At 37.5% G+C, this 16,787-nt stretch overlaps 1 protein-coding gene across 2 annotated transcripts in view; it reads right to left on the reverse strand.

The window, feature by feature from the left end:
* Window positions 1-8,692: 8,692 nt before the first annotated feature.
* The window catches only part of Oma1 (OMA1 zinc metallopeptidase), a 68,331-nt gene continuing 60,236 nt past the window's right edge, over window positions 8,693-16,787 (reverse strand). For both annotated transcript variants that reach the window (XM_010610476.3, XM_010610475.3), the window contains exon 10: window positions 8,693-9,128. In XM_010610476.3, the coding sequence (XP_010608778.1) occupies window positions 8,919-9,128 (210 nt within the window). In that variant the 3' untranslated portion in view covers window positions 8,693-8,918. The remainder of the gene's footprint in view (window positions 9,129-16,787) is intronic.

Below are 16,787 nucleotides of genomic sequence, written 5' to 3' on the forward strand. Positions count from 1 at the left end.
GACACACTGAGGAACATATCAAGTTCTGTGTCATGATTTGGGGTTTGTAATACTATAAATACTTGATTGTAATCTAAATTGAAGGTCATTTATAGGAAATAGTGTCGTTTATTTAAATTTTTTCTAAACTTATTATTTATCTTTTAAAATATCATTGTGTAAAAAACTGTAATATGCTGTATTCTTATAGTTTTATAATTCAAAATTATGTGTATGATTTAAGAGTTGTTTAATCATGTTTGCTTAAAATATCTAAGCTTATTGCTTGGATTTCTAATGAGACCTAATGAACTTGCTGATGTCAAATATTCATAGAGTTTCTGTTGTTTTCATTTTAAAAATTAGTTTATGCTATAGATAATGTTCTTTATAAATAAGTGTATAATAGAGAATAGCAGCTAAATAAACAAATAAGTAAATACCAAATTGAAGACACTTGTTGCCCAGTGATAATTATTTAGACACTTTTGGATTTTTTAATAATATACGTGGTTTTAATTTTTACTATGTATTTACCCACATGATGAAATGAATTAAAGATTGAGTTAATTATATTGTGATCATCAGTGTTCTTTGTTCCTGAAGTAAATAAATTGCATTTGGAGGGGGGAAAAAATCTAAAGGCAAAGGTTGAGACTAGAGAACCAGTAGGATTGAACCAGTAGACAGTATCATTGAAATGATCAAAAGTAAGGTTATGAGTCTCCATTTGAAGTTTATGAAGTTGGACCTGAAGTCAGCCTTGGAGATTAGTGATATCTCCATCCAAATTTGTGTAACAGACACCTTGGAGAAGGTGTTGGACCTCCTCCCAAGAGTTAAAATGATTGAAAAATATAGGAGTAATGTTCACTGAGTAATACCCAGTATCATAACTAAGATAACTCCATGTTTGTAGGACTTGTTGATGTTCACAGAGCCAGTTGACAGCTGCTTCAAGGGCATCAAGTCTTTGCAGAATTTATTTATCAACATTAGTTTGAGTCAATAATTCTGAGGTAATATTATGGAAATAGGCATTCATAGTTTTAGCAGTTTGGATTGTGTGAGCTAAAGCAACAGTAGCAGTCACTGTGGTAGTGGCCAATGCAGTAGCCACAATAATAGCTGCAATCAAAATGCCCAGAAAGTGCTTTTGTCTGATATGTTCAAGTGCTAAGGTAATTTGTTCAAGAGTGAAACTTACCATCCACTCTTAAGAGAAATTGGATGGAATCCAAGCTTGCTGTTAGAGTATCATAATGTCTGTAATATTTAGCTGAGAGACATTATTTGTAACACAAAGAGTTAGCCAGGTGGCATTAGTGGGCAAAGAAATATTAAGTGGGCTGGGGAAGTACCTCTGCAGCACAGCACCTGCCTGGCAAGCACAAGGCCCTGAGTTCAATTCCTGGTACCAGAAAAAAAGAATAAATATTAAGTGCTTTAAAAGATATATAATGATGATTAGAGAAATTATATTTGATTATTTGGGAGTCTTGATTATTGAAGTTAGAATATATGGACAAGAAATGAAGATCAAACATGGTCAGAAGTGTCATGAGCAATCCAGCTGAGGTTATTTATATACTGATAATTATCAATTCTAATAATGTGAGAGAAGAAGGAAAAAGGTATGTGCCAGAGGGATTTTTTGACAGGGTAAAAGTAAGTGCCTGGGAAGAGGTTTAACAAGGGCACAGCAAGCCTAGGATTCCATGCTGGTGGGCTGCTAAAGTAATTAAAAAGCAAAGTATAATTCCAGGTAGAATTAGACTTTAATGCCATCAAATTATGGGGTCCCCAATTTTCTAAGGTTAGGTTATAAGCAAGATGAATAACAGAGAGATTGGTGGACCAACATGAAGCCCACCCCAAATCTAGACCATCTTCTATAGTCATCCATGGATGAGAACATATGAGAATATTAGGTTTTGGGTAGTGCCTGCCAGAAACGGAGGAACCAGGAACTCCAGCAGTATTAATAAGGAACTCCAGCAGGCTCTCCCAGTACAGTTGGGCCCAAAGAAAATATGATTCATACACCATTGGGAATGAAAGGAACCACAATAAAAGCTACTAGGGGCATTAGACACCAAACAGAGGGAAAATTCTTCAGCCAAAAAGTACCGTTCATAAGATAGTAAATACTAGCTATTAGAGTATCCAGATTGACCACAGTCCCTACCATAATCCCTTATTGGGTCAGGATTGGGTAGCCAGGCTTTGCCAGTAAAAGAGATATTAGAAAAGAGGGGAGACTCAGGTTCTTCCAGGTATCTATATCAAAAACAGGAGGTATAAGTATATGTTCCCAATATATCCCACCACTTACTTTTGGTGCATTGCCAAATAGGGATAGAGTTCTCTAACAGACAAAATGGCCCCAATGGTCCTACATTCTAAACTGGTTCCTGTTCCTAAAATGGTTCCCACTTATGGAAATGAACCACTTCAGAAAAGTGAAACTGACCACTGCTGGAGAAGCAAAACCTAACTTGCTGCTCCATCCTGCTACCCACATGATCCTCCCCTTCCAACCCAGTATCCTGTTGTCATACAAGGGAAGACAACTGATCACAACACATAAGATATCCAATCTTAATGTACTGCTAAAACAGTACATTAGCAATACCAATAGCATCAAACACAGGAAACTATGTTGCCTATTAGTTTGGTATCTTTAATCCTATAAGCAAGCTCTACCATTATATAACAAAACCCAGCATAAACCAGGAACTTTTATTCAATGAGTTTACCCTTAGAAATATTTTATCCTATGGGACTGAAATTTAACAGGGATAGAGGACAAAACAGAGAGATAAATGAAGAGAAATATACTAGAATCAAGGATGGAGGGCAAAGGATGTATACCCAAGCTTGGGAAACTGGAGACAAGGGCAGGAGAGAAGAAAGCATGAAGGAGGAAGCAAAAGAATATTGAAGTGAACAAAAAAGCCAAGGTACATTGTTCACTCACCTAAAAGTATAAAATCAAAAGAAATAGTTGAGGAATGACAGAATGAGATGAATAGAACAGAATAAGAATAAATATACAAAACTAAACAGCCTAAAAAAATCAGTCAAGAAAAGGAAAATGAATCAAGAAAATAAAGAAGAAAAATAATTAAATTCCTATGGCATCCACAGTTCTGTGTTAGCGTCCAAGACAGAGTCTGTACATGTGCTGTATAACCCCATCAAGTGTGCAGTAAGATCAACATGCTCAATGAACTAGAGTAGATCCACACACACTGCATACAGGAGGTTAGAAAAATGATGAAAACCATGAATGCCCAACATAGGAAAGAAATGGAATCCATGAAACAGATTCAAACAGATATCCAAGAGATTAAAAACTCCATTGAAAGTATATAGAATAATTTCAACCAAGGTGAGGACAGAATTTCAGATCTAGAAGACAGGAGCAGGTATTAAAGGTGGTAAAAGCATCTAGGTCTCAAGGACCTGAGCTATCTGCATGATCTGTCAAGTGACAATGGTCCTGCAAAGCCCCACTGTGCTACCTATAGTTTAGGGATCAGTCAGTCCATGGCTTGTATGGGTTTTGTGAAGATGAAAAGGAGAGAAAGCCTGTAGGGTCCTGCCCTTAGCAGTGCTCTGCAAACTGCAGTTCTCATTCTCACATCCCATCATGTGGACACTCGACTGGTGATTCCAGAAAAAGATTGGCCATTTCTCTAGGTTTAAGTATTATTAGAATGCTGCAATTGATGGGAATCAGGAGCATTCTCCAGACAAGGGTGGGTCATCATCAGTTCTGAGTTGTGACAGATCAGGTAAGTGACTGCCCTCTGACAATGCCCTCTCCTAAAAATGCTAACATGTAAGAATCAGCACAGGCACAGCCCATTAGATGCTGTACAAAGCATATACATGTTACTATATTTAAATCCTGCAATATTAGGAATTTGGTAAGGGAAATGTTACTATCCCATTTTCCCAAAGAAAAAAATAAGACCAGTGATGTTGCCCTTGATTCTCTCTTAGCTACAATAACATCATAGGGGAATTAATGTGGAAAATTTTGTTTCTGTGCAAAAACAAGATTTAGAAAATATATCCTTAAGTATAGAACCCCAGAGTCTTTAAGTAGACCATCCATCATCTCTAAACTACAAAAATATGGTGATACTTTGGATCTGTTGGTCTAAATTAATACATGTAGGTTATAATTTTATATTCTGAAAAGAGTAATCAATTTGCCATCTATGCTTCATTATTTCCAAGAGCCTACAAAAAATTTGTATTTTTCTCTCACATAACTAGGCCACTCTAGCAAAAACCACATATTTCTGTTCTTTTAGCTGGAGTTTTGGTGACACCAGAGTACACATAATGATCAGAGGTCCTGACCAGTCTTTGCAGATAGATTCTGGGCTGGAAGTGAAGCCACTTGTGACATCTGCCCTCTGCTCAGCAGACTCTGCTCCTAAACAACCAAGGTTGTCAGACTTTGGTCCTAAGTCCAGACATTCCAACCTTTCAAGTCAGAGAGCTCTGGTCTATAGCTCCTCACACAGGGAACAAGCAGCAGGAAAGGAGTACTTGGGGATTTGAAGACAGGGAGCCAGGGAAAAAACATCTCTGATAGGAGTTAGGACCAGGAAGGATAGGTAGAAAGCTGAGGTTTCTTCCAGAAGGGAATGGGTTCCATTTCTCACCAGACACTGAAGAACTCCCTAGGCCCTAATAAGCACATGTTATGAGGTGATTAATTTTACCCTTCACATGTATAAATATGCTTAAAATGTATTCTTTTACTACCTGTCAGAGTATTCAAATGAGTGCTTTTAAACAAGGGGAAAGAAGCATGGCCCTGCTGCTCGTACGTGAGGGGCACAGGGAAACACACTTTCCATCTCACTACCTTCACGCGATCTGCCCGGTGAAGAAGCAGTGAGTGGATGAGAAGCACAGACTGGAGCGAGAGCACAAGGACCTGGACCTCAGTTCTCCCACTAACAGCCAAGTAGTGCTGGGCACCCACTGCTTAGCATCTGTGAGCTCTGGTCTCCAGATAAGAAATGAAGGTAATACCTGCTTCTCCAAAGAATGTGGTGCTGCAGAAAGAACAATGGGTTACAAGGCAGAGAATCCTTCAGATCCAGCCTGAGTTCTGTCATTAACACTAAGTTAACACTTGGATAATCTGATTCCTCCATGCTTTGGCTTTCTCTCCTCGTAATAAATAATGTTATTTGTCTTTTAATCATATAGGTTGGTTTTGAGGATATAATTTAGGTTTAAAACAACAAAAACAAGACAATCCTTGTATGGTAAATATACTAATATTAAGCAAATATACTACCACCAATGTGAAACTTATGCTACATTATTTTTGCTGGGATCAAATATCATTTCAGGTCAAACTCTGAAGGAATTCTCATTTTTCCCTGCTGAAAGAGGGTAACCGTTACAGGTTTTAATTCTGGCCTTGCCACTTAATTCTGGCCCCGCGGTTGCACCATCCTACCATGTGGCAGCCACTGTATGGGTGATGTTGACTGTATCCCTCCTCAGCCCCACGGCAGGACACTGACAGGGCCAAGTCAATCCTGTCCCCCACCACAGTGTGGAAAGCTTCACTGCAGCAGGTGTGAGGACAATCATTCTTGCCACCTGGACACGAATGAAACACGGAGCTGCCCACAGTCACCTCACCAGTGTCAGGGCACAGTGATCAGAGATGAGAAAGACTACAAAGAAAAAGCACAGCTTGGTGACACTGTGATCCTCTGAATTAAACTGCACCCAAAGCGGGCAGACAAATGGAGTTTCCTGTTAGGTGAGGCAATGAATTTTCATGACTGTGAATTGGTCTTTCTGTTGTTGCGGGTAAAGTTTGCTCCTGGTGTTTTCATAGCTTAACCTTGAGCAAGTTTCATTCACTCACCAGAGACTCTACAGTGGAGGACAGTGTAGTCTCCACTTATGAGGCTGCACAAAGGTTCAAGAGTGCTTGAAAAATGCTTAGCGTGGTGCTTAGTACAAACCATTCAATAAAAATGGTGACTGTTTGGAGCTCTGTAACAGTATCCTGAGGCTTTGCATACATCATTTCATTCTGTCATCACACTGATGGATGAGGGCTGCCAGATTTAGAAATGAGGCTTGGACAGTTTAGGTAACTTGTCTAGGGTCCCATAGATACAAAGAGGCAGAGATTTCACAAAAAATGATTCTTTTTTTTTTTTTCAATCAGATGATTTTTTAACCAGATTTTTAAAACCAGATGATTAATGTTGGTGGTAAATAAAATATTAACTGAACATCTATCATGTGCAAAAAATATATTATGAGGTATTAGACATATAGAGGTAAGTATATACATTCTCTGTGTCTTTATGTGTGTGTACTACCAGGGATTGAATCTAGGGAGTCAACCAATGAACTAATCTCAGCTCTCTTTCTGTTAGGTTTTTGGAGGCAAGATTTCACACTAAGTTGCCTTGGCTGGCCTCAAACTTGCAATCCTCCTACCGCAGCCTCCCCAGTAGCAGGTACTACAGGCATGGGCCACAATGCCCAGCTACACAATCTCTTTTAGTTACAGAGGGTATAGTCTCTATCCGGATTATAGCTATTGGAATTATAGAAGAGATTAAGCTGTTTATGCTTTGAATTTACTAGCTTCCTGCTTCTGACTAATCAGTCAACATCCAAATCCTATAGGCACAGGAAAAGCCATGAGAATAACAATAAAAGTTCTACAACTAAATGCATGATATATAGAGGGCCTTTTTATATAACCCTTAAAAGTATGCACCTTACATTTAAATTGTTATTTAATTTCTTTTAAAATCCTGAGCCAAAATGTAACATTTCTTTTATATTTGACTCTATGGGTAAAAAAACACCTTTTACGTAGGTGCTATGAATATATTATCTCTGTATTATCTCTGCTCTTTCTAACATGATGTCAACTTGTGTATGTTTTCTAAGAAGTCTGAACAACACAATTAGATGTGACAATGAGATGGAAGAAAAATAGATGAGGGTTTCCACACATTATTTTCTTAGGAAATCTGCAGGGAAATCAGTATGTTTTACTGGTTAGCTCTAGGTGACATTCTCCAAACATCTTTACATGTTACGCAGAGCCTCTTATAAAACTTCAATCACCAGAAGTGTAAAGAATGACAGAATGGAGAACAGTTCCTGCGAACCTCTCCAACTGTTGTCTTCTTTGCAGATTAAGAAATACCTTATAAGCAATATGTGATACGCCATGAAAAAACAGACTCTGAATCTGTCTTGTCAGCAACTCGGTACATGTTTTGTCTAAGCAAACTGAACAGAGACTTTACGGGCTTCCACAGGCAGGTAGGGCCCACTCTCCCATTCAGCCTCACCCAGGCTTCTCACTTAGATTTTGACAGTAGGGTCTGAAAGACTTGGACAATAATTCTGCAGATGGCACAAGTGGTCTCTGATTTTATAGTTACGAGATGTTTACCTGTACGGACACCACACATGAGAAAGCGAACACAAACAAACAATTGATTTGTGCCTTATCTTTGATAGTTTAGTCTTAGATACCCAAGAGCTGTGGAAGATGGACAGAATAGTACTCAGACAGGTTCAGCTTTGCTCTTTCTAGGTAGAGACCCTGGGTATATACCTTAACCTCTCGATGCCTGTTTCTTGGTGTAAAATGAGAAAACATATTTCACAAGGGTGGAGAATAAATGAAATACATGAAGCCCAGTTCACTGTATATACCCAGTAAATAGTTTATTTCCCTCTTAATTTTGTGAGTAAGTATTTAATATAAATGCTACAAGAAAAAAAAATGTTCCAACTCTTAAGACTAGTTGTAACTTAATCACTAGACTTCACAAAATAATAACACATTTTTAAAGCTCACTTCGATGTTTATATAGTACATTAATTTCTGGGCATTATGGCTGTTTCTCTGCTGTGTCCACCTGGCACCTTCTCGATGTTGTCCAGTTGGGGAGATGGCCTTTGGGTCCATAGCTTACTTGGCCCTTATGGTGGATCTTCAATGAGCAGGGTAGCTGTCCTCTCTGAGAACATCAGCCACTTATTTCCAAACTGTAGCACTGATGAGGAACTAAAATGACATGATTTGTGCCAACTTCAGAAACACTGTGATGGCATAAAGATGCTCTTCCTCCCCATTCTGTTGCTTGCTCTGTCACCTGGACCATTTGCGCCTCTCCATGAAAATCACTTCTTCCACTTCACTGACAGCCCTTCCCCACCTATCCACAGGCGAAGACCAGGAAATCCTCTATCCCAAGGTACAAGAGTCCACATAATCCTCCCCAAATGCAAACCGTTCGCTGCAAGCAGACTATTTGTTTCCTGGTTCATCGTAACCACCCAGAGTGTAATCCAGTTTGGGCTCAGCTGAAACCCCTCTCTACACTAACAATTACTGCACCTTCAGGTTTCTCATCCACAAGGGGCCTGCTTTCCAAATCAAAAAATGAAAAACAAGAGAGTAAAACTGTATAACATAAATTTATTCTGTGATATTTCCCTCACTGAAGATACTTTAAAATAATTAAAACACATCAATATTTTATGAAAAATACTTAGAAGAATTTAGATAATACAGAATCTGTAATATTCATGATTTTACCCTGAACATCTATTTTTATTTCAAACATTATTTTTTTTAAGAAGTAACATAAAAGCTAAGGATTACTATAACATAAATTTATTCTGTGATATTTCCCTCACTGAAGATACTTTAAAATAATTAAAACACATCAATATTTTATGAAAAATACTTAGAAGAATTTAGATAATACAGAATCTGTAATATTCATGATTTTACCCTGAACATCTATTTTTATTTCAAACATTATTTTTTTTAAGAAGTAACATAAAAGCAGTAAGGATTACTGTATTTTTCACATATTCTGATTCTCATAAATTTTAATTCAGCTACCAGTTTGCTTCTCAACTACATATGTTAATGGTATTTGCTCCTGTTTTTGAGTGGGAAGAGGATCCATTTTCTGTTGCTTAAAAGTGGTATTTCGGTCTTTTTCCAATTCTTCACAAAAATTCTTCATGCTGAGTTTGAATAGTAATCGAGGATCTGGTCCAGAAAGTGGTGGGCAATTACAGAACTCTCTGATTTTCAGAGCCTATGAAGACAGAATACAATGCAGTTTCCAAATGCTCTAAACAAAACAGTTAAATATAAGAATATAATCTTTATTTTTAAACTAAAATTCATCTTCACAACATATAAAAGAGAAAGAACCAGCAATAATTACTTTCCATAATTTGCTCAAATAAATACTTTAAAAACAACATCAACTATATTTGCTGCAACTACCAAATAATCTGCTGAGGATAAGTGAGTTTCAGAGAGAGCACTGACTCCCTGGAGCTCCAGGGCACCCTAGAATGACCACTCAGATTAGCAAGGACCTGATGACTCTACGAAGTTGGGTCAAGACAGTAGAATACTCATGTCTGAAACACACTGATAAATGATACACACAACTGAACATCTTGGGTGGAACTGATGCTAATAACCTAGAAAAGGAAACGAAGAACATGACAACTTTAACTCGGAGAAGGAAAAACAATCATAGTTTTGTGACTCAGCTGTAAATTGTGTTCAGTTTAAAACATCAGATCCTGACCTGATCACAAATCACAAGCTGATCATTTGGAGAAGGGGATAGCCGGACAGGCATTTGTGCAAATACAGGGAGTGACAGTGGTTAAGAAGGCACTTAAGTCTGGTCCTCTGGAATGGAAAATAAGAGAAAACCTAAAGCTGCAAACTTAGAAAACAGCAATGTAAGAATGCTGAAATATGGTAGGAAAACCAAAGAAATCATGCAACAGAGCTAAGAGCTACCACCAAAAGTGAGGACCAGGTAGGCTACTGCTGCTTTAAGTAACTTGCTTTAAAGAATAGCTAACTCTTCAAAATGGGTTACTTTAAAATATAAAAGCTAATTTAAAAAATTTATTAGTACAAGTTTGCAGTACATACAGTTTACAATCATCTCAGGGAGGTGGTACATGTACATAATACAGCTCAATCCTTTTGTAATCCCATCCCCTTTCTCTCCCCTCCTTCCTCTAATTTCCTTTTCCTCATTTTCATTCTGGTTGATATTATTCATCTTAGCTCATGTTTCTAGCATATAATGTACACTCATTGAAGCTATTAGGTTCCTGTACATGTCTTTATTCTATTTATTTTCCCTTCCCCTCCCCCTCTCCTCTCACCCATATTCCCTTAGCCCTCTTCCCATTTGCAAGACATCCATCCTCTAGTTGCCTATCCATCCTTTTTCTCTTTGTACTTTGCCTCACTCAAATGAGAAATACCATACTGTATTTATGATTGTGTGTGATTTATTTTGCTTAAGATATTTTCTAGGTACATTCATTTTCCTACATATATCTCAAACTTGTCCTTCTCTATAGGCAAGTAATATTCCACTGTGTATACCACATTTTCTTTATCCAATCATCTGTTGATGGGTATACATTCTGCTTCCAGAATTTATCTATTATGAATTGTGCTACTATTAACATTGGTATGCATGTATCATTATAGTATAACATCTTAAGCTTTTGGGGGAAGATACCTAGAAGAGGGATAGCTGGGTCATATGGAATTTCTAATTTTAGTTTTTTAAGAAATCTCCATCCTGATCTCATAATGGCTGACACATTTACATTCCCACCAACCATGGAAAGAAGGTTCCATTTTCTCTCCAAGCCTCACCAGCATTTGTTACTTTTTTATTTCTTCATGATTGCCATTCTTTCTGGTGTGTGTTAGAATCTTAGTATTATTTTAATTTTCATTTCTCTAATGGCCAGAGATGTTGAATATTTTTTCATACACAATAAAATGTTGGATTGCAAGTTACTTGTTCCACAAGTGTTCTGCAAGATGAGCAAACCTTTCTAATAAATTTTAACTTAAAGGAACAATGTCTTGCAATGCAAGTAGTGCATGACATGGAACATCACATATGGAAAACAATACAAAACTTTGTAGAAAAGCACCACTCAAATAAGGCTGTAGTAGTCTGAGCAACCAATCTGCTTAACAACAGTGCAATATTTTAATTCCACAAACTCCTCAGAAGCAGGGAAAAGCAAGTGTCACCGGATAATTTTTTTATTAAAGTTGCATGGAAAGAAAAAGATTCCGCTGAGTCAATAGGTAGCAGTGATTCCACTAGTGATAGTGAAAGTCGTCCTACACAACCCTCCCCTCTTGTCTCCCTCACATCAGCCATGAAGGTTTTCAAAGTGCAGGTTAATTTTTCTTTAAATTTTATATCTTCTTTATTATATTACAGTATTGTAATCAATTTTATATGAATATTTTTGGGTTGTAGAATGGTCTGAGTTTCCATTATTTCTTATGGGAAAATTTACTTTGATATATGAGTGCTTTGAGCATGTTTCCAGAATGAATTATGTTCACAAACCAAGGTTTTAATGTATGCGCTGGCCATTTGTACTACTGTGAAGTGTCTGTTCATTTCGTTTGCCCACTTCTTGACTAGCTCTTTTATTTTAGGTGGTCTAATTTGAGTTCCTTGCATATTCTAGATATTAGTCCTCTGAGGAACAGGTGGCAAAAAAATGTTTCCCATTCTGTAGGTTGTCTCTTCACTTTACTAACTGATTCTTTTGCTGTACAGAAAAAGCTTTATTTGATGTAAGCCCATTTGATGATTCTTGTTATTATTTCTTGTGCAATTTCAGTGTTGTTTAGAAAATCCTTTCCTACACTTGTAACTTCAAGTGTTTTACCTATTTTATCTTCCAGTAGGTTCAATGCTTCTATTTTAATATTTAGATCTTTTATCTATTTTTAATTTAATACATAGTGAGATATGGGTCCAGTTTCAATCTTCTGCAGTTACCTAATTTTCCCAGCACCACTTGTTGAATGGGCTATCTTTAAAAAAAAATCAGTCAGTATTTAGAGGATTTTGGAAGAAAGATATATAGGGGAAAAAGCTTGTACTTCTGATTTTTTGATGATGATGTATTCTAAGGGAGTAAATAAGGAAGGAAAGGGACAGTAAGAGTTTGAGGGTATAAAATCTTAGACTGGGCAGGCAAGTCTTCACTGGTAATAATTTTAGGGGGAAAAAGACCTATAGACTGTGACCGGAGAGAACCTACAGCAACTTCAGGGAAGAACTCTCTGAGAAGGAACAAGAGTGCAAGGGAGGAGTATGTGCCTGGGGTGCTCCATACAGTGTAGAGGTTGTACAACTAAGCAGCACAGGTTAGAGGAAGGAACAGATGGGGAATTTACAGGTGGTCATGGTACAGACACAGGTTGTACTCTTGAGCAGGCCTGCCTCTACTGCTTATGAGTCTATGGCGAGAAGGCAAATGGAGGCCCAGATACTACGTATCTACATATCTACAAGCTACAATTCAAGGTCATAGATTACTGCATAAATGTGTTCTATTCTCCTGCTTGAGGAACAGCCATCCAAAATATGTACCTGATAGACCAGGTACAAAATTAAAATTCTAGAATTTGAGAATGTGTAAGGCTGAGGGAAGCCTATTCTAGCTCCCACCTCCAGCCTGCTGCCTGTGCTCTTCTCCCATCTCTGGCTGAATACACTCTGTGAGGGCCCTTGAGCAGATAGGTCCAAGGGAAGTGGTCTGGATGGGCCTTGGAAGGAAGGAATCACATAATCTCAGCTATCCAGAGTGTGGTGTGGTGGGGAATGGCTTCTTAGGTGGGAACACTGCTATAGGAGATGAGGCATGCGGCCAGATAGTCAAGAAAGGAGTTCTGTAAGTGGGTAGTTAGGGAGGAGCCTGGGCTAGGAGTGTTCTGATTGGTGAGACTATACTTTATCAAACTAAAGAGGAAAAAGCAGTACTTACTATGAAGTTTTCTGGTAGCAAGGATTTTGTCTTTTCTTTGTATCTCACAACACAAATGATTCAGGGTAAATAAATGTCAAAGTAAATTGAATTGAAATAAAAGAAAATGTTTCCTTACTACAGCACTGCAGTGAATAGAAAGACCCTCAGCTATGGGGTGACTTTACTGTACAAAAAGGGTTCATCTGAGGGGGGAGGGGATGATGCTGTGATTCACACGGAGACACAAGACATCAGGCAGAAGCCAAGATCTTCTTGAAAAGAACGGGGACATACAGTCATTGTCATGTTAATTCCTTCACGACCATGTTGATGTTCTTTACCAATTGTGAAGATTCCCTGTCATGGCTGCTATACCACATGTTTAATCCCTGCACTGGTATCAGCAACAGGGGAAACTACAAGTCCAACAGGCAACATCTGGCATAGTGGAATTTAGCAATGAGACACACAAAACAGCAAAGAGAAGAACAGAATGCCATCTTCCATCATCTTTGTGTATTTGGTAAAAGCTCTTCTCTTAGCCCCTCTTACTCATTGTAGAACCACACTGAGTAAGGTACTAGGTACACATCAATCAGAACAAATAGCTGTGCTTTCTGTCCTCATACAGTTTATATTTCTATACTACTGGACATTTGAATTGTTCCCATAGTTTTATTTGGATTTCATGAATTACTCCTATAAGAATCTGCTTTTAGAAAAACAATCTTACTTTTTAACCTCCATTTTTGGTTTAAGTATACCACCAAAACAGAAGGATCAAAAAATTAAGAATATATTACACTTTTATAACATACGACCAGATTGCTTTCTGCTAGACATCCTTTATCAACTTCTTAAGTCTCCTGCAACTTGGGCAAATCTGAGTTTATTCATAACTGGGATAACAAATTTTTATGATTTTTAGCTTAAAAAACTAGTAATTTCAAAACTAAGAATCCTTAAAAATTGTCAACTAAATTTTATACATGAGGAAATTGAGACCTAGAGAAGCTAAATGACTGGCAGGAAACAAAAAGCTAGCTTGGAAAATCCTTATAACAGCTTTGCTTGCCAAAATGTGGAAGCACCCAGGATATCCTCCAGTAGAGGCATAGATAAATACACTGTGACACATCCAGACAATTGAGTATTTGAAAATATGTGCCTTGAAGTCACAAAAAGACACAGAGGAACCATGAGCTGAGTTACTGAGAAAAGCCAGTCTGAGCACGCTATGACAGTGGTGGCAAATCTATGGCCCGTGTGCCACAACAGGCTGCTTCTATTATTGCAAGGTGCAAAAGGTTTGCCATTTACTGCTCCATGACATTCTGGAAAAGGCAGAATACTGGATACGTTGAAAAGATCCGTGGTTGCCAGGTACGGGATGGGGGGATAAAGAGGCACAAAATACTCAGTATGGTACTGAAAAGGTAGAAACGTGCCTTTATACATTTGTCAAAATCCACAGAAGGCACACTACCAAGAGGGAACCCCAGTGTGACTACACACTTTGAGTAATAATGATGGGTCAATACAAGTTGATCGGTTTTAACAAATGTCATACTTAAGAGGATTATGGTGGTATGGAAGGCTGAATTTGTGGTCAGGTGGGAAATCTCAGCACCTTACCCTCAATTTTGCTCCAACATTAAGTTCATTATGAGAAAAAAAAATCTGGCTTGGAAATAAAAAGCTAAGATTAGAACCTGTTTTGCTTTTAATGCTTTTGCCTTAGAAGCTTTTTATGCTAATGATGCTTTTCATCACATGGTGTTTCTTGAATAACATTTTTATTGAATAAATGTATTTTGGAGATTATCTGACCTATGTTCATTTAAATGCTTAAAAATTATATCTTCTTCACAAAAGTTTCCTATCATCACTTTTTTGTGTGTAAACTGTTTCCCTCTTCCCACAGTCAACCAAAATCCTGTTTTAAACCATATATATATTGCTATTAAATCTTCACCTATTTTGCAGTATAAGATTTTATCTAGTATCTTTAGTAAAATATTTTTCTGGGGTTTTTCGGTTTGTTTTCTGTTCCATATTTATTTTATTACATATCAGGGTGCCAAAATCACTTTACTTTAAAAAATTCAAATCTTTCATTAAATATATTTCTCAACATACAGACAGAATATGCCTTTGCACTTCCTTTACTTTGTTTTCTGTATTTAACTCCATCTATTGCATGTAACAGACAAAAGCCCATGTTGAATTTTTAAATGGAACATTAGCTATCAAGAAATTATTATAATAAAACACTGAAGAGTTTACAATCTAAGAGTAATCAGGAAGGTACTCTAACAGCGAGAATACACACTTCTGAGAACCCCTAGAAAAGACTGAAGTAGATTTGGAATTGTCCAGTCTAAAAGATTCCATCTAGACGTAGAAGGACCTACTGCTAACTGATCATTTGGTGTCTTGCATCGTACCAGGTGTTTACATATATTATGTAGACTGATGTAATGGCATTGAAGATTTTAAAAATACTAAGTCTGGTGTAGAATACTTTATCATTATGGTATTTTATAAGGGAGGGGACAAGAGAGAGGGGGTGTTAGAATCCACACAGATGTAGAAGTACACAAAGCAAACAAACCTTGAAGATACTGTTATTGTAATGTTACTTATGAAGAAAATGAAAGATTAGATTTTCTTTAAGTTAGGTGGTTAGGTCAGAATTAAAAGTCAATACTCCTAAGTCACTGCCATTTTTACAATAGCACTTCCTATGCACATCTTTTCTTCAATTACCAGCTATAATTTTCTACATGCTAATGTTCTACAAAGGAGTGGAAATGCTATTCAATTCTACTGCTAACTTTTATATTTTTAGCCCACTATTATATTCCTTATTTTTCCCCTCTGATTACACTTCATGGAGTCAATTAAATATTCACCACGCATTTCAAACACTATCACACACACTAGGGATGCAGAGATGAACAGGGGCTTTATGTTTTTGGGTAGAAGACAATAAGCAAGCTAATAAGCTCAGTCTAGTTAAGCACACAGACACACAGAGACACACCACTGCACTATGTTACAATGTAAAGAATGAGTGCTTGGAATATAGCTTACTTGACACTGAGGGACCACAGCAAGCTCTCCAAGGAGGTATGAAGGACTGAGGGAAGGATGCTCAAAGCAGAGAAATCAGCAATGAGCTGTGAGGAGGAAGTAAGCTTGACATGAAACATTTGGGACCAAGGAAAACTGCAGAGAGCATTAGGCAATAAAATTAGAGGGGTAAGCAGTGGCCAAATTGCATGATTTAAAGACTGAGCAAGGAGTATGGATTTTTATTCAAAATTAGATGAGAAACCACTGGAAGTTTTAAGCAAGGATATTACATTAAAAAGAGGTAGAAAATGGAATAGGGAGACTAAAACAGATACTGCAATAAGCAGTACAAAGGTGGCTTGTACTGGGCAGAGGCAGTAGTGAGGGACGAGAGCACAGACTACCATTACACTGTGGAGGAAGTCAAAGGTTCTCAGGGGCAGGAAGCAGAGAGGGAAAGAGCAATCAGAGAGGAATCTTGAGTGTGCCCCTCTGTGCTGGGTGGCTTTTCTTTTATTACATCTCCCACTAACTGGAGAACAATTTACTTTCTCATAGTAAGTAATTACTGTAATACAGTATTGTAATACAGTATTTGGTGATTAATGACCCAAGTGCATACGTTCTTTTTTTTCTTTCAAGTGGTGCTGAGGATCAAACCCAGGGCATTGTGCATGGTTGGCAAGTGCTCTGCCACTGAGATACACTCCTACCCCCAACAAAGTATTTAAAGGTGTTTATCAATTTGTCAAAATAAAATCATTTATGACCTTAATATAGCAGAAAATGAATCAATATTTAATAATGTCCTGTTTTACATTCTGCACCTAGAATAAGTC

Source organism: Fukomys damarensis, unplaced genomic scaffold (assembly GCF_012274545.1).
Source record: "Fukomys damarensis isolate Sample0158 unplaced genomic scaffold, DMR_v1.0_HiC HiC_scaffold_23, whole genome shotgun sequence".
Taxonomy (NCBI): Eukaryota; Metazoa; Chordata; class Mammalia; order Rodentia; family Bathyergidae; genus Fukomys; species Fukomys damarensis.